The 19,371-nt window shown below is 39.9% G+C and overlaps 1 protein-coding gene across 4 annotated transcripts in view; it reads left to right on the forward strand.

The window, feature by feature from the left end:
- Positions 1 to 19,371, forward strand: part of ANO6 (anoctamin 6) — a 224,412-nt gene that overhangs the window by 179,829 nt on the left and 25,212 nt on the right. For all 4 annotated transcript variants that reach the window (XM_025403747.1, XM_025403743.1, XM_025403746.1 and 1 more), the window contains 4 exons: positions 6,044 to 6,269; positions 7,308 to 7,477; positions 7,673 to 7,770; positions 13,585 to 13,715. In XM_025403747.1, coding sequence (XP_025259532.1) covers positions 6,044 to 6,269; positions 7,308 to 7,477; positions 7,673 to 7,770; positions 13,585 to 13,715 — 625 coding nt within the window. The remainder of the gene's footprint in view (positions 1 to 6,043; positions 6,270 to 7,307; positions 7,478 to 7,672; positions 7,771 to 13,584; positions 13,716 to 19,371) is intronic.

Genomic DNA, 19,371 nt, shown 5'->3' on the forward strand with positions numbered 1-19,371 from the left:
AACCACATGATTATCTCAATAGGTACAGAAAACCTTCAACAAAATTCAACAGCCCTTCGTGCTAAAAATTCTCAATAAACTAGGTATTTATGGAACATTTCCCAGTAAGAGCTATTTATGACAAACACACAGCCAATGTCATACTGAATGGGCAAAAACTGGAAGCATTCCCTTTGAAAACCAGCACAAGGCAAGGATGCCCTCTCTCACCACTCCCATTCAACATAGTGTTGGAAGTTCTGGTCACGGTAGTCCGGTAAGAGAAAGAAATACAGGTTATTCAGTTAGGAAAAGAGGAAGCCAAATTGTCCCTGTTTGCAGATGACATGATTGTATATTTTTAGAAAACCCCATTATCTCAGTCCAAAATCTCCTTAAGCTGATAAGCAACGTCAGCAAAGTCTCAGGATACAAAATCAATGTGCAAAAATCACAAGCATTCCTGTACACCATTAACAGACAAACAGCTAAATCCTAAGTGAACTCCCATTCACAATTGCTACAAAGAGAATAAAATACCTAGGAATTCAATTTACAAGGGATGTAAAGGACCACTTCAAGGAAAACTACAAACCACTGCCCAAAATAAAAGAGAACACAAACAAATGGAAGAATATTCCATGCTCACGGATAGGAAGAATCAATATCATGAAAATGGCCATACTGCCCAAGGTAATTTATAGATTGAATGCCATCCCCATTAAGCTACCAATGACTTTCTTCACAAAATTGGAAAAAACTTTAAAGTTCATATGTAACCAAAAAAGAGCCCGCATTGCCAAGACAATCCTAAGCCAAAAGAACAAAGCTGGAGGCATCACGCTACCTGACTTCAAACTATACTGCAAGGCTACAGTAACCAAAATAGGATGGTACTGTTACCAAAATAGATATATAGACCAATGGAACAAAACAGAGGCCTCAGAAACAATGCCACACATCCACAACCATCTGATCTTTGACAAACCTGACAAAAACAAGAAATGGGGAAAGGATTCCCTATTTAATAAATGGTGCTGGGAAAACTGGCTAGCCATATGTAGAACGCTGAAACTGGATCCCTTCCTTACACCTTATACAAAAATTAATTCAAGATGGATCAAAGACTTAAATGTTAGACCTAAAACCATAAAAACCCTAGAAGAAAACCTAGGCAATACCACTCAGAACATAGGCATGGCCAAGGACTTCATGACTAAAACACCAAAAACAATGGCAACAAAAGCCAAAATAGACAAATGGGATTTAATTAAACTAAAGAGCTTCTGCACAGCAAAAGAAACTACCATCAGAGTGAACAGGCAGCCTACAGAATTGAAGAAAATTTTTGCAATCTACCCATCTGACAAAGGGCTAATATCCAGAATCTACAAAGAACTCAAACAAATTTACAAGAAAAAACCCCATCAAAAAGTGGGCAAAGCACACGAACAGACACTTTTCAAAAGAAAACATCTATGCAGCCAACAGACACATGAAAAAATGTTCATCATCATTGGTCATCAGAGAAATGCAAATCAAAACGACAATGAGATACCATCTCACACCAGTTACAATGGCAATCATTGAAAAGTCAGGAAACAACAGATGCTGGAGAGGATGTGGAGAAATAGGAACACTTTTACACTGTTGGTGGGAGTGTAAATTGGTTCAACCATTGTGGAAGACAGTGTGGCGATTCCTCAAGGATCTAGAACTAGAATTACCATTTGACCCAGCAGTCCCATTACTGGATATATACCCAAAGGATTATAAATCATACGACTATAAAAAAAACATGCACACATGTTTATTGTGGCACTATTCACAATAGCAAAGACTTGGAACCAACCCAAATGTCCATCAATGATAGACTGGATTAAGAAAATGTGGCACATAAACACCATGGAATAGTAGGCAGCCATAAAAAAGGATGAGTTCACGTCCTTTGCAGGGACGTGGATGAAGCTGGAAACCCTCATTCTGAGCAAACTATCACAAGGACAGAAAATGAAACACCACATGTTCTCACTCATAGGTGGGAATTGAACAATGAGATCACTTGGACACAGGGTGGGGAACATCACACACTGGGGCCTGTCAGGCGGTTGGGGGCTAGGGGAGGCATAGCATTAGGAGAAATACCTAATGTGAATGATGAGTTGATGGGTGCAGCACACCAACATGGTACATGTATACATATGTAACAAACCTGCACGTTGTGTACATGTACCCTAGAAATTAAAGTATTTTAAAAAAAAAGTTTAAAACTACAAATAAATTTGATGAATATATGAGCTTTAGATGTAAAAAGATTTTCTAAACTTACTAGCAATAGAAGAAGTTTCAGAGGAAAACATTTAAATATTTCCATACATCAAAAGTATCCTAAATGTAAACAAAATACCGGAAGATATATTTGCTAACAATAGGGCAAACAAGAGGTCAATACCTTTAATACATAGAGGCCAGATCACCTAGAACATAACCCCAAAGATCTCAGTGGCTAAAGAGACAGAACATAAATATGCATTTACAAAAGAAAAAAAATATAATGACCAGTGAGCATTACAAAATGCCAAATCTTAATAGTGATTAAATCCATTCACATTAAAATGAGATATGATTTTTCACCTCTTGAATGATAGGGCCCTCAGTGTGACGATGAAGTGCAACAGTCAACTACTCCGATACAAGACTATTGTAATTCTGTACTGCTCCAGCTTCCTAGAAGGCAGCTTAGCAGTTGTGTTTCAAGTCTCGAGAATATTCGTATGCTTTAATCCACTAATTTAGCTCTTAGGACTTTCAATCAGGAAATGTTTGAAAATGGTCAGTAAAGGTCAGTAAGGTTTTTTCACATACTTATAACATTTTATGTATGTATTTATATACATATAAACATATATATCAACCAAAATATTCTACTTCTCACCCTTCAAACAGTGGAATGTTGTGCGGCCATGAGAAAGTACGGTCATGAAAATATTTTAAGGCATATAAAAATGCTTATGGTTTATGATATGTTTAAGGGAAGGATAAATATGTAAAGTGGTTTTAAATATGCATACAATGCATACATAATCCTGAAGGAATTGTGCCCACATATAGATAGTAGATACATTTTTTCCTATTTAATGTCATTTTTGTTAGGAATCTTTCACTTACGGTTGGCAGAAAATCGGTCTTCAGTTGGTTTAAACAACAGCAAAAGAGGGGAAAGTGGGATTTTTTTCTTTCCACCTATTTATTTTCTGAAACTGAAAATTCCAGGCCTGAGGTATGGCTCCAGTCAAATCCAGATACTGCAGACCAGATATTATCAAGGGCTGTGTTTTGTTTCCTTCATCCTGTGTCAACTGGCCTCCTGGGCTTGGTGGGTCTGGACACTTCCTTGTGGTAGCAGAATGGCTGCAGCATTTCAAATGTCACATCTTCCAAGCAAAGAGAGGTTCTTTGTTTGTTTGAGACGGATTCTCGCTCTGTCGCCCAGGCTGGAGTGCAATGCCGCGGTCTCAGCTCACTACAACCTCCGCCTCCCGTGTTCAAGCGATTCTCCTGCCTCAGCCTCCCGAGTAGCTGGGATTACAGGCACCTGCCACCACGCTCAGCTAATTTTTGTATTTTTAGTAGAGACGGGGTTTCACCATGTTGGCCAAACTGACCTGGAACTCCTGACATCATGATTGGCCCGCCTCAGCCTCCGGAAGTGCTGCGATTACAGGCATGAGCCACCGCGCCCAGCCGAGAGGTCTTTTTTTAGTGGCTTTCTCTATTGATAGGTGACGCTTCTCTTTCCCATGGGCACTAACAGATGTCTCCTCACGTCTCGGTGGCTGTTACTGAGTTATGTGTCAATCCCTGGATCAACTGCTGAGGCCAGTGGGATGTTACCTGTTTGTCTCAAGCAATCAGGTTGTACCTCTGGAGCACGTTAGGGCAATCCCACCGAAACCCCAGGGCTAAAAACAGAGGAGTTATTTCCCCTGAAGCAAAATCTGGGTTCTCTTCTAGGATGGGGAACAGACCCAGGCTAGCAAAAGCAATCAGTGTCCACTACAAGAGACTTTCAGATTGTCCACAGTGACCATATATATTAAAGTTATGATCAGAAAAGTATTAATGTTAGAATCAGAAATAAGTTATAAACTTGAGGAAAAAGAATAAAAAGCTTCCTGCCCCTATGAAGAAACACTGAAGTATGGGAAGCACCCCAAAGAAATATAGAAACTTAACAAGTTTGTAAAAGCTCTGGGATGAATTAGAATTCATTTCATAAACTGTGTGGGAGGCAGTGCCATGGAGAGGTGAGTGTCTTTGGAATCTTAGGAGACCCCAGTTCTTTTACTTACTAGTTATCTAATCTTGGACAAATTGCTTAATGTCTTTGAGCCTCTATTTTCTCATCAGTAAGACAGAGATAATATACCACCTTCCTCACAAGCCTGTTATGAGATTAAACAAATATACATGTGCTAAGGTGAACAGAAAGCACTTAAAGAATGTTATCTTTATCATTACTTAATAATAAAAATTATGGAGATAATTTTTAAAAATACATAATATTTAAACACCCTGTATATATTGTGCTAAGAGAGGATGACTTGATTCATCTTTTTAATTTTTTATCAGCCTTAACTAATCTTTACATATACACACACACAAATCTTATTCATCTCACAAGTGTTGTGAAAGGAAATAGATCACAGGAGAAATGTAATGCCTTCTCTACAAGCAGATTTCTTAAAGAGCAAGAAAAACATCTTTTTGAACACTTAATTTTGGTTGCCATAATCATAGCTAATACTTATATAGTGTTTTTCATGTACCTGAGCTTAATATTCTGTTTTTACCTGAAGTAACTCATTGAATCCTCAACAATTCCTTAAGTTAGGTGCCACAGTATTCCTAATACACAGGAGAGGATATTGAAGCCCCAGTAGAGCTAGTATTCAAATAGAGGAGTCTAGCCCCAGGACCATCCTGTAATCACTCCCTTTACTGCTCTCCACAGGTGACAGCTGGCCTCTGTTACTGTCAACAAGATATGGTTTGCTTGGTCCTCAGTTTCCCTTCTCTGAAACTTTTCTGTCGTCATGAGCAGTCATACACCTTGAGTGCATGGTTCTGGAGAAAGTAGATGTAGGGAAAACAGTTTAAAGATGCCTCTCCAATAGTGTCTAGTACCGTGTATCAAGTAAGGAAAATTCATGGGACCTTCAATGTGCGTCGTTCAGTGGTGGGAAATCTGCTTACAGAGAAAGTGAAAATCTCTCTTACTGGGGATTATGCAAAAATACAGTGGTCTAGTGGCGTGAATCTTGTGGAAATGCAAGTACAAATGACTGCCAGTTTAAGGTCATAAGATCTGAGAGTGAAAAGTGTGTGAAGCTTTTATCAGCAGAGACCTGCTGCCAGTAGCAACAGTTAGCTCAGGGCACCTCTGTGCCAGCTTCACTGGCTGTGCTCAGACTCTCCCCTGCTACAGTGATTAAGACAAAAGCTAGCACCTGCTGACACTTCAATTGGTGATAGCTTCTCTGTTGCAAGGAAATGTATCTCCTTAATGGAGTATGAGTGACCAAAAAACGTTAACTTACAACCTAAATAGTAATTGTAGAAGGGATGTTTTCTTTGGTTCTACACTCAGACATTTTTTTCTTCTACCAGATTATGCTACTAGTTGTTCCATTTTTATGCTGTGTGAAGATACTCTTTTTTAAATAGACTTTTTTTGGAGTGATTTTAGGTTTACAAAAAAATTGCACAGAAAATAGTTTCCAGTTCCCTGTCACCACCCCCTGCACCCAGTTTCTCCTCTTGTTAACGTTTTACATATGTGTATGCGCCTTCCTTTCACTTCCATCATTCTTTTTTCTTTTTTAAAAATTTAACATGCCAGACTTTCTACCCCCTTGGTATCACTTATTTGAGATTTACATCACTTGGTATCACTTATTTGAGATTTACATCACTTTACACACGCAAAGTGTGAGGTCAGTTTTTAACAGTACAAGTGCAGTTATTGGTGAGTCTCATGCTACTGTGTTTATTGTGCTTTCAGATCCTATTGATCATCGCTTCAGTTATTGGGATAATTGTCTATAGGCTCTCAGTGTTCATTGTATTTTCTGCAAAACTTCCCAAGAACATTAATGGAACAGACCCAATCCAGAAGTACCTGACTCCACAGACAGCCACGTCCATCACGGCCTCCATCATCAGCTTTATAATTATCATGATTCTGAACACTATATATGAAAAAGTGGCAATTATGATTACTAACTTCGGTAAGGTCCTACTATAGCTTAGGTAACTTCTGACATATTTTTAGAACCTGCCAAAAATAGAGACTGTTATCTTTTAGGCTTTTCAATTCCAGTAGGTTACAATTTTTAGAAATTTTCAAGTGTAAACATATTTTCTCTAGCATGTATGGAAATAAATTAGCTACAGCTTTCCATTAGCAAAAGGGACAAAGCAAAGACAATCATCATAATGTCCAAACTCTGTGTAAACAGATCAGTGCTGAATAATATTTTCAATTACATTAGATCATGTACTCTATTGTTGAAAGTAAATAGTCTCTTTATTGCAAATAAGTGGAATAGGGTCATGGTTCCAGTGGCAAATATGTTCCTCTGTTGCTGAGAGGACAAGCTATCACACTGCTACGTGTCTTCCCCCGTGCTGTTCATATTAATATAATTCTCATCAGGCCTTGATTTTTTAATGTGTTTCTTCTCTCTGGCTTGTATCCCAGGCAGCTGCTTAGTGGCCAAGTTAAGTGCTTGCCATACTGCATACATCTGAGTCGTTCTCTGAATGGCCTGCTCGGTGGTCATCTAAAATGATCGAACTGATTCAAACTCCACACTAGGAGGATGACCTATTTTGTCTTTCCCAAATGCCTCTAGCAAGTTGTACCTTGGTTTGCTTCTTTTCTTCAACAGACCCACCTTATTGCAATTCAGGAAAACAAGAGAATATCATTTAGCAAGCAGTTCAAAACTAATTTTCTGTCAATTATACCTATGGCAGTTCTTATTTGATAACACTGTACTTGTAAATTTTAAGGAGCTGTTGATTTTTTTGTGGGGGAGGGGAACATGTGGGCTAATGTATTCCTGCTGTGAGGGAGAACTCATAACACTGTGCAAACTTGGAATTAACGCAGTGGCTGTATTAAGGTATTCAAAACAGCTTAAATGGAAACAGTGTGAATTGTATTTTTTTTTAACGTGTTAACTCATGTATCAGTATTTTTTATTAGAGTCTCAAAGCTCTTCACAGTTTTAAAATCTTATTTTTCTTTCTTTTAACTACAGAACTCCCAAGGACCCAGACTGATTATGAGAACAGCCTCACCATGAAGATGTTCTTATTCCAGTTTGTCAACTACTACTCTTCATGCTTCTACATAGCATTCTTTAAGGGCAAATTTGTAGGCTATCCAGGAGACCCAGTTTATTGGTTGGGAAAATACAGAAATGAAGAGGTATGAATATAGAATTGTATTATCTTGCCAATTTAAGCTGAGTTTTCTCTCAGTTACCAAATGAATAGTTCTTTATTGTAAATTCCTAGATTTATTTTTTAGCCTAAGCAGAACAAATATCAGAAAAATAGGATGCCTATATTTCAAGTTAGATCCATTGAATATTTAAATGGTATTTTCTTTTTAACCTTCCAGTGTGACCCAGGTGGCTGTCTTCTTGAACTGACAACTCAGCTGACAATAATCATGGGAGGAAAAGCAATCTGGAATAACATACAAGAAGTATTATTGCCGTGAGTGTTAACTTGTATAGCCATGGGTAAAAGGACGAGGAATAGAACAGCCCAGCCACACAAATCATTTGCCTCCATAGCCACATAGCTGCATGTCCACCTCTAAATGGATCAGAAGCTACTGTCATTAAGGGTCTCCAGACAACATAGTCCAACCAACAGTATAAATGTATCCAGGATCTAATAATTGTATTTTAAAACCTTCTTTATATTTAATGTAAATCCCCATCTGCTGCAGTTTATACCTACTGGGCTATTGTTGGTTACTGACTAATAGCAGCCCTTTGAGCGACAGCACTGGCTAGAGCTGTGACCTGTGTATTTCCACAATTTCTCACATCCTTCTCTCTTTCCTATATATTATGCATTTAAAAGTCAGTGTGAATTCCAGTCACTATATTAAGTGCTACATATATATTTAAAAAATGATATATATATATATATATCATTTCATCTACCAAACTATTCTTATTTTTTTTCTCCTTTCTGCTAATGAAGATCTGTGGTTTAAAGAGGTTAAATGATTTACCCAGTTTCACATTAGCATTAAGAGGCTACTGTGGGATTCAAATCCAGGATCCCATGAGTCCAGACTTTTAAGAACAGAGGTTCTCGCATGATCCTAAGGCACTGGGATACATAATGTTTTAAGAAATAATTGTCTAGAATAATAACCACAAACGTTTTGACTTACTGTTTTCCTAAAAATGAGCACAACAGAATAGTTGTACTTAAGATGTTAACTAAGATTTCATTGCCGTTTACAACTTTCACTTAGGCCCCCTCCCCTATCAAAGTGTAAAGTCCAACACCATCTGCAATTTCTGCAAATTTCAGGGAGCTTTTTGTTTTGGTCTTCTATTGCTGCAATAACAAATTACCCCAAGATTAATGGGGTAAAAACAACATGTAATATCTTATGGTCAGAAGACTCACTGGACTAAAATCAAGGTGTTGGTGGGGTTGTGTTCCTTTCCAAGGGCTCTGAGGTGAATCTCTTTGCCTTTCCTGGCTTCTGGAGGCCACCATCTATGCTCCCTGCCTTGTGACCTCCTTGTGACCTCTTCTCCATCTCAAAGCCAGCAAAGTTTCATGTTTGTGACTGTCTTCTGTAGTCACCTCTCCCACCTCCTGTCTTCTACCTCCTGTCCCCCTCCTCTCCTCATCTCCCCTACCACCTCTTCCCTTCTTTTGTTAGAAACAAAAAGCCTCCACCTTTATAAGAAGTCTTTTATCCCACTATATATCTGGGAATTTTTAAAAATTTATCACCCTCTTTATAGGCTCTCACCTCCTGCCGTGTTGCCCTCTTCCCTCCATCACATACAACTTCTCTCTCTTTCTTCTCCTACTCCTGGCGTTTTTCTCCCCAGTCACCAAGTTTCTGTTCATTCTCTTTGTTGAGCAGTTAACTCACTCTGGGTTTCAGTGCATCCTTCCAGATTTCTTTACCAGGTCTTATTCTCTATCTTCAATGGAAACTTTCAGGGTCTTTCTCTAAACAAAGATCTCTCTCCTTCCTCTTCCTCCACCCAGAAAGGGATTCTGGTTTTAGCTGTGAAATTCTTTTTTTTTTTTTATCCTTCTCTACAGAAAACAACCCTCACTTTCATTGAGCTCATATTCAGATTTTTCCAGATAAGTAAAAGTAGGTCATGCATAAATAGTACTGTGTTTCTAAATGAAAACAAATTATAAAATTGAGGAAAGTCTTCATTCTGAGATTAAAAAGTGTTTTCTGAAAAAAGTAGGTTAATTATTTAACACTGTGTTTCGGTAACATTGGTTTTTAGCAGCTATTTCCTAAACTGGTATTGAGAAATTCATATGAAATGAAATTTGTTCACATGAAATATTTTAAAGGATCAATTATACTATCCGTGGTTTATACTTTCACTTCAAGTAAGCTCATTGTTGAAAATTAGTGATATGAACTTTGCCTCAAATTTCTCCTCCTATGTTTTCTTGTTTGAAAACTGGGAAGGCTGAGTGTTAGCCAAATTAGAGAGTGACTGTGCTGCTTCTCTTTGTATAGGTGCCGGTTTTATTACCTTTGTTATACAAAATCCTAATTTATCAAAGATATATCAGCCAGGCGCCATGGTTCAGACCTGTAATCCCAGCACTTTGGGAGGCCGAGGTGGGCAGATCACCCGAGGTCAGGAGTTCGAGACCAGCCTGACCAACATGGAGAAACCCTGTCTCTGCTAAAAATACAAAATTAGCCAGGCATGTTGGTGCATGCCTATAATCCCAGTTACTCGGGAGACTGAGGCAGGAGAATCGCTTGAACCTGGAGGCGGAAGTTGTGGTGAGCCGAGGTCGCTCCATTGCACTCCAGCCTAGGCAACAAGAGCGAAACTCCATCTCAAAAAAAAAAAAGATACCAGTTATCTTTTCTATCCGAAACTATACCAAAAATAGAGAAAAGCCTTATAAGTCAGCAGTTGTTTTCACATCATGTAAGTAGTCAAGAGAAACCTGGAGTAATGTATTTTACCACACATGTACCCTCTTCCTTCCTTCCCCGCCCGCCTTTGGGCCCATACCCCTTGACTAGGATTCTTGGAACAAGGAAAGGAGTGTGTCTGGCTTAGGGATCTAGGTTCCTTTTGGGGCCTCCCCGGTACCTGGCATGTGACAGGGACCCAATGAAGCAGCTGAGTGAATGAATGAGTGCCTTATATGCTTCAGATACATCACATCAGTAAATTACAGAGTTGTCAGTGAGACCCAGAGAGCAGGCTCAGAGCCCTTTGGCCTTCCCAGCTCCACTTAGTGTTTTGATATTTAAGGCATTCTTGGGGATTTTATTCTGTTCTTAATAAAAGGCTAGTATAATTCCTGTGTTAAATAGCTCACTCTGGAGAAATTTTTATAATAAAATGTCAGAGATAATAGAATTAAGGATGCAAAATGCCCATAGCATCATTTTTTGGTATTTAAATAGTAGATGGCTATAATTTTCCTTTATATACATTTATACATGTATATTGTAACATAAATACCTCTTTTTATTTTAATAAGTATACTTATTTGTATAATAAGAAAAAAGAACTGTTTTAGGAGAAAATGTCCCTTCTGAAGATAGGATTTGGAGAGAAGATGAGCTATAGGCAATCAGAGTCCTAAATATAGGTGTCCCTCACTATCTACACTTACTCTCTAAGTTCAGAAACAGTAAACTCACACATAAAATAGATTCAGATAGTAAAGGATGCTTGTATTTCAAAATTAGCAAGTGGGAATACTGTAGAATGTCTGAAACAGAAATGATTATCTCCAGCATGTAGATTAAATGTGATAATGGAGGTGAAGAGGAAGTGAGATGTAAAATGCTTCTCACCATGTTTTGCACAAAATAAGGACCTAGTAAAGCACAACTGATGATGTGGCTATGACAATACACATGGTAAATTACTATGGAAATTATTTTGTAACACCTGCTTCTAGCCTTCGCCAGGGAAAAAATATGTGGTGTGTATATTTTTCTAAAAGTTCTGTGGGTGATTCTCATGTGAAGTCAAGATTGAGGTCCCTGCACTAGAAACACAGACCTATAGAAAACCCAAACATGAGTGGTTAAACTCAGGGAAACCAAACAAGAGGCTCAGCGTCTGTAAGTCAGAAATGAAAGCTAGTAAGAAAGACTTCTAAGATGACCTGATATGAGAAGGAAGTGCCAGATGACACAAGTAGTTGCCAGGACAGAAGTTTCATCCTGAATCTGAATTTTGATGTGATTTAGAGCCCAGATAGAAAAAGACCTGCTTCTTTGAGGGCATGGAAAGGATTCAGCAAAAGGCTGAGACTAGAAGTGTGGGAGGCAGAGCAAAGGATAAACCAATAGAAACCACACCCAGTGACCTTAGAGTTAGGTGTCATGAAGGGTGATGGACATGTGTGGTCCTTGGTGCTACCTGAGTCACACCCCCCTTGGAATGACTATAAAACTGCAGATTCTGGAGCTTATCTCAGACCTTTTGGTTGGGAGCATAGGAAGCTGCACTACTCATAAGCATTCCACGCCGTGCTTGTATGTGCTGAAGTGGGAACCACTGATCCACGTGGCCTGGATAACTGAGCCAAGAGTCTACGTAACATAGTCCTTATTTACACTTGGCCTCAGCCAGTGCAGCCTGTATTGCTCAACAGAAAATCCCATACAGCAGGTTTTGATGTGTTAGGAAACGTGCTACATCCATTACCTATTTTGAATCATTTAATCCTGACAGCAGCCCTGGGCAGTGTAGGTTTTATCACCCCATTTTATTTATTTATTTATTTATTTACCAAAGTTAACCAGCTAAGAAATAGAGTCTGGATTCAGATTCAGGGGTGTCTGAACTCATATCCCCTCCACTTTCCACAGCCTCCTGCTGCCTGTCTAACATCATCGAAGAGAAAGAAGTGGGGAAAGATTGTGAGGTCAGAGATGTCTCCTGTAGTAGAGATAATTTGCCCTTAGTAAAGCTTCAGTAGCAGTCAGTGAGAAGTGAGCCCTGAGATCAGTAGCAGTGGGAAACCCAGCAGAGTGAGCCATTTGTACTGTCTGTCTTATGCTGGCTGGGTGTGCACGTGTGCACACATGATGGAGAGGATGAGGGTCTGCCTGGTTTTCTTGCAGTAACTGTCCTTAACCATCATGGGATGCCTTCTCATTATCAGAGTTTGAAGGCCACACCCACATGTTTAATCACCCAGTGTATCCAGATGTTAGATCTGTATTTGGAGTTGTTGTCATGCTGCTTCTGATGACTCCACAGGTAAACCACAAGCCGGCAGTTGCTTGAGGGGACAACAGTTCTTTATGCCACAGGTGCACACTTCATTTTACTGCCAACTCAGATTTCTTTTCCAGACAAATTGCCATAAAAGGGGGGAAGCACTTATGTCAGCCACAAGGCTTTTGAGAGAGGGAAAAAACATGACATAAAAAAGAGACAGTGGGCAGCTCAGCGGGCAGTATCCAGGGGTGGACAGAGCGCTGGGACGCAGTCCAGGCTGTTTTCTCCTAGCTCTGCACTATGACCTGGAGGAGGCATTTCACTCCTCTGGTCCTTAAATGATTCAGCTTAAAATAGGAATTGGACCTATTTTATCTAAAGTCAGATTATGTCACTTTCCTGCTTGGTGCCCTCCAGTGGCTCCTCACTTCCCTCGGAGGAAAAAAAAAACGCCCAGATCCTGACAGTGGTCTCTTATCCCTACCCTGTGTGCTGTCTGTGAATCATGGAGGCCTGCTCCTGCCTCAGGGTCTCTGTCATCACCGTTCCCTCTGCCTGGGACTTCTTCCCCCAGGTTTCCCACTCCTTTGTCTCCTTCACATCCTTAATCACACATCATTCTGAAGGAGGCCTTCACCGGCCACCTCCCTAGACACAAATGCAAGCATTCCCTGCCCTACTTAGTTTTCTCCACAGCACTTACCACCAGCTCGCATACTATATCTTGTTTTCTCTGGTGATTTTCATACTGGCAAGGCCATTTTGAATGATAAGGGGGAAATGCAAAAACAAACAACTGAAGTTAATCAAATGTAGGAACCTGCCTTTTAAAAATTAAGCCGCCCATAGGAAAAAGGTAAGTGAAAAAAATAGTAGCAGCAGCAACTTTGATAAACCCAGGTATGTAGTCCTATTTTTCAAAATATTTTGGAAGAAGGAGGCAGAAATAGAAACAAATTTAGCATGCAAACAAAAAATAGTTTATTGGGAAGATTACTGGTGCAGCTTTAAGATAGCAGCAAAATATTTTTATGACCTTGGCCTGATAATATTCATTCTAATTTATAAATTTTTTTTTTTTTGGCAGCTGGATCATGAATCTAATTGGGCGATTTCACAGAGTTTCTAGATCAGAAAAGATAACCCCACGATGGGAACAGGACTACCATCTACAGCCTATGGGCAAACTGGGATTATTTTATGAATATCTTGAAATGAGTAAGTTCTTAGTGAAGTTTTTAGTGATATAAAATATGTTGGAGTATGTTGTGGATCCCAAAAGCATCTGTTATTGAGCCATATTAACATTTAGCATATTGAAGAAGAGTATGTTTTTCTCCACTAGATAAAATTATACAATCAGGCTTTCAGATAGGGTGGTCATGTGTGTCTTTGTCAATATTTATGTTGTACAAAGCTAGAAATTTATTAGCGGGCAATGGAATGCAATATTCATTGAGGTACATCTTTACCATTAATTCTTTTTTTTTGTTTTTTGTTTTTTGTTTTTTTTGAGACAGAGTCTCGCTCTATAGCGCAGGCTGGAGTGCAGTGGTACAATCATGGCTCACTGCAACCTCCGCCTCCCAGGTTCAAGCGATTCTCCTGCCTCAGCCTCCCGAGTAACCGGGATTACAGTCCGCCACACCCAGCTAATTTTTGGACTTTTAGTACTGACGGGGTTTCACCATGTTGGCCAGGCTGGTCTCAAACTCCTGGGCTCAAATGATCCACCCACCTCAGCCTCCCAAAGTGCTGGGATTACACACATGAGCCACTGGGCCCAGCCATCTTTACCATGAATTCTTAAAGCATTCTAATCATGTTGTCTGAGAATGAACTCAGCAACTATAATTAGGGGTGATTCAGTCCATGCAGGCAAAGCTGTTGGCCAGTACACTTCTGAACTGAGTCATTTAAGCAAGCCTGCAGGAGCATGCAGCTTCATGGCAGGAATGGTCCCAGGATGCCCACTTTCACATCTCATGCCTGCCTTTGACAGCCTATCTATTTCTTCTGGCCAGTAGTTTCTACCTGGTTCCTTGAGTGACTTCATGACTCATAACTGGCCTGAATTTGAAACCATTGTGCTGGTCTGGAATTAAGATTTAGTACAGGTCCTCTCTTTCCTAAATGCCTTGGTCCATTTTTATATTATTTGCTTGGGCTCTTAATTCTTTTCAGTGGAACTTGATATTGACCTCTCGGTTGCCTTTAAACGGAAGCATCTCAAAATAGATTTCCATAGGAAACATCACCTTTTGTATTATGCATGACACGCTTATATCTAATAGATGGCTAACAATTTACATGTTTTGTATCTGTGCCCTTTCAGCTAACCATTACACTGAATTACAATTTTTTTAAGCTTAGGAGAATAGAAAAAGAAACGCATCATTTTTGTTGACAGGCTTTGCATTTATGCATAGGGCTTTGCATATTGGCAAAGACACCCCTTTGTGGTTCCTGTTTACAAGTCTGCAGTTAGAAGGTGGTTTTTATTAAATCACATTCTATATATAAAATAATTGCTTTTAAAAATACACATTATACATGGAAACACATCTGCTTCCTTCAATGAGTAAAAGGTTCATCTTGTGGCTTCTTTAGTCAGCAGTACTTTGCAGCAGCCCAGAGCCTGATTTGAATTTCATTTTTGCTTTGTTATGTTTTGTGACCAGGTTTTATTAAGGGTGTATCTGCAGTACATATGTGGAAGCTGTCCTTAGTTATTATTCTGCTTATTTTCAGAAGGACTGTAAGACCTGTTATTCAAAAATGAGTCGTAATTGTAAATGTTTCTTATTGGAACTATTAACAGCATTAAAAAGAATCCTGGGGTAGAATGTCGTTTGTTATTTTTAAAAAGTTTTTTTTCTTTAGTTGATAGTCAAATAAATGACATCAGAAGAGAAAGTTATATGGTCATGTGCTTTGGGGAGAAGTTGATAGGACTTTTAAAGTTTCATAGGCTCTTTAAAATAGTTATCAACTAAATAATTCTGCCTCATCCTGCCCTACAAGAAAGTATAGAATAACAGCTATTATAGACAGATTTTTAAGTTTATGAGGTTGTTTTCCTGTTATCTAAATAGTACCTAATGACTTAGAAAACTTGATTTCTGAATTTCTGGGAGTAGGCAGTCTGATACTGTGTGGGCAACAGGAGAGTGAAATCTGTGTTTTGTCCTTCTAGTCTGTGAGAGACAGAATTTCCAAGTGCCTTTTGAATTGTTTTCATTTCTCTAAAAATAAACATTGAGCGCCTTTGGTATTGGTCTCACCACTACACAATCCCCTCCTTCCCATTTCCCCATATTCCTTAATGACACCACCATCTACCTTTTAAATCGTGGCTCTTACTGCTTAAGGGAAACATCTTCCAGAAAGCCAGCCTGGAGCCTCCACCCTTGCTTGGCCTTGCACCCAGCCTCAACTCTCTTTCCTTCTTTCCTACCTGACAAGTCCTGCTGAGCCTCAGCCGGGCCCCTGAACTTTTCAGGCAGCTTTGCTGCTCTTTACTTCTAGGCGTTAGCAGCGCCTGCTACCTGCTGTGGCGGTATGTGCTCTGTGCCTGCCTCTGTCCCCATTGCACTGAGCCTGATGGAGGCAGCTGCCACGTCCTCTGCTAGAGCGCCAGTGCCTGGAACCTTGTACTTATAAACATTTAAGCAACTTGAACTTGGAGCTCTGACACACATATCTAATTTTTAGTTGATTTCACGTTAACATTCCTCACTCACTTCTCACCAAGTTCTGTATGACCTGTTTGAGTGAAACGTTTTTTATTTAGTGAATTTCCCACCATCCTTTGAGATTATTGGAGTAACTCTGAGCTGTTAACGCAAATTGCTTCTCTAAAAGTGTTGCTGACTCCGAGTACACACAACGTAAACGTAGTCATCTGTATTCAAGCCTGGAAGCCATAAATACTGTTTTGTACTCAGTAATGTACTGCAGACACAGGTGTCCTGAGAACTTGATAAGGCCTTCCTGGTAGGCAGGTGCCATAAACGGAGTGCAGTGAAGTGATGAGTGGGCCCTGTTTGTCTCTGGCACTGTCTCTTCCACCCTTGCCATGGTGCCTTGATTTCACTTTCATCTGTCTCCAAGTTAATGTTTTAAAATCTGCTAAAACAATGACCTTCATATATGATTTTCTCCATGTAATTGTACTGTAATGAATATCAGCTATTATTCAGCAGCTCCTTGTGCCCCTTTCTTTTTCTCCCTCCTGTGCTGAACCCACCGATGCCTCCGCTGCACTCTCCAGGACTCAGGCCTTCTTCCCTTCATGCTCTCATCTCTGCTTGGTTCGAGCCCATCACCTGCCATGAAGTCTCCTAACCTTTGCAGGATGAGCTTTCCAAAAGGGCAACTAGGTAATTGGGAGGATTTGCAGGCCTCCAGCTCTTCATTTGTTCATTCATTCACTCATTCATTCATTAAACATTGAGCACCTGCTGTGCCAAACACTCTCAGCCGCTGGGCATACCAGGGCACTTGGTCCCTCCCCTCATGGAGCTCAGCACTTGGCACATGGTTAGGAAGGAGAATGCTAATCAGACTTCCTTGAGCAGGTGATAGTTGAACTGGATTTTGAAGGGTGAATGGAAGTTAGTTATCTGAAGTATGGTGAAGAGAATGGACATTTTGTGTGGAAAGGTGGACATATTTAAAAGTACAACAGCTTGGTCAAAGAATGGCAAGTGAACAAAGGATTCACAGGTGGGAATATCAGGTAGGCAGGGGCCATATCATGATGGGTCTGGTGTGCTTAGCCAGGGGACTTGAACTTTATTCTTAAAGAAATTGGGATCCACTGGAATATTTGTAAACAAGAGAACTGCATAACATTTATGTGGAATATGATCAATCAGGCAGCAGAATGGAAGATAATATTTTGGATGAGACTTGTGGTGGGAGGGAGATGATTTAGGAGGCTACAGCAGGTAACCCGGACAACAAGTGACAGGTGCCTAAATAGTGGGCATAGGAGTAGAGAGAGGGAGATGGAGTTAGGTAAGTGTTAAAGAGGTGAATTGCATAGCAGATGAGGAATTAAATTAAGATAACTTCCAGGAGACCATATATGCAGGGCAGAACATAAGGAGAGGAGCTGTTCTCTAGGAAATGGCTCAGTGTTGGATATTTTTAGCGTGAAAACATCTGAAAGGCAATGTCTATTAGAAAGTTGGACACCATAGTCAGGAGCTCAGATGAGCCATGGGTGAGGCCATGAGGGTGAATCAGGCATGCCTAGCAGGAATGTAAAGAGAGATGGACAGAGAATTGATGAAGAGGCCCTGGGGGAAAGGGACATTTGAAGAGTGAAGAAGGAGGGAGGCCCACAGAGGAAAAGAAGAGCAGAGCAGTGGGAAGAAATCCAGCAGGGTTGTGTCAACCCAGAGAAGGCTTGGGAGATAATGTTGCTTCAGAGGAATTTGGTCATGAAGGAAAAGGGGCATAATGGAAAATCCAGAGGGGGAAGAAAGGAAGAGCCAGCACCCACACACTCCTAATTGCTAGACCTGGGGCAGGAAGTGGAAGCAGTGCTATAGCTAGGCAGGGTTTTTTTAGTTTTTTTGTTTTTCAATATATATTTTGACTTTTAAAAATTAAGTAAAAAGGAAATCAAGGGGAAATAAATATTCCACAGCAGGGTGACTGTTTGGCCATGTCACATAAATCTTGGCCATAAATTTCTTATGACCATGTCACAAGAAATCACAAAAATCAGGACCAAAAAGGAGCATCAGCTTATGAACATGCAGCCACCGGCAAAGTTAGCAAGAGTAGGTCCAGTGCAGTGGTGAGGGCCTCAGCAGGGTGCGGGCCTTCAGGGACTAGTTACTCTGCCACTTGTTGTGAAGATGGATACTTCCTTCAGAAAACTCAACTGTAACATGTAGAAGCAAGCAGAGAAAGCATTAGAGAGCAGTATAGGATTATGAAAAAGTTGCAGGCAGGGTTGTTTTGTTTTCATAGTGGGTGTTTTGCATTGACTTTTTGTTGTTGTTATTCTTGCTTTCAAAAGTTGCTTATAAAATTTTTCTCACTTGAATATCAGAACAAATTACATGGGCTTTTTCTGGTGTTTTGTTTTTAATCCATGTGGAATTTATTTTGGTGTCAAAAGTGATGGCCCCATACCAATTTTTCCCATGACTTAGCTAGCTGTGCCAATACTTGCATCCACTGCTTCAAAGCATCACTTTATAATATATTAAAACCCATGAATATTTGCATCTCCTCTTAAAATTCACCCTATTTAATTCACACTATCTACTCATGTACTAGTTCTAAACTGTTTCAATTACCACAGCATTATAATATACTTTAGTATCTCCCAGAGCTATCCCATTTTATTTTTTCAGAATGTTCCTGTCTATGCAAACATCCCTGTTCATTATTTTACCTGTTTATATTTCTTGAAGAACTTCAGTATCACTTTTCAGCTTTTTTTCTTATCTTTCTTTGAAAGACAGAGTCTCGCCCTGTTGCCCAGGCTGGAGTGCAGTGGCACAATCTGGGCTCACTGCAACCTCCGCCCCCTCAACTAAAGCAATCTTCCCACCTCAGCCTCCTGGGTAGCTGAGACTACAGGCTTGTACCACCATGCCCAGCTAATTTTTGTACTTCTTGTAGAGACAGGGTCTTGCTATGTTGCCTAGGCTGGTCTCAAACTCCTGGGCTCAAATAATCCTCCCTCCTCAGCCTCCCAAAGCGCTAGGATTACAGGGATTAGGTGCCACACCTGGCTGACCTGTCAGCTTTTTTTGTTAAATCCATTTGGGATTATTAACAGAATTTACATTAGAATTCTAAATTATTTTGTGGAAAATTTTTGATACGTCCCTGCATTCAAGTTTGC

This window comes from Theropithecus gelada, chromosome 11 (genome assembly GCF_003255815.1).
Source record: "Theropithecus gelada isolate Dixy chromosome 11, Tgel_1.0, whole genome shotgun sequence".
Lineage (NCBI taxonomy): Eukaryota > Metazoa > Chordata > Mammalia > Primates > Cercopithecidae > Theropithecus > Theropithecus gelada.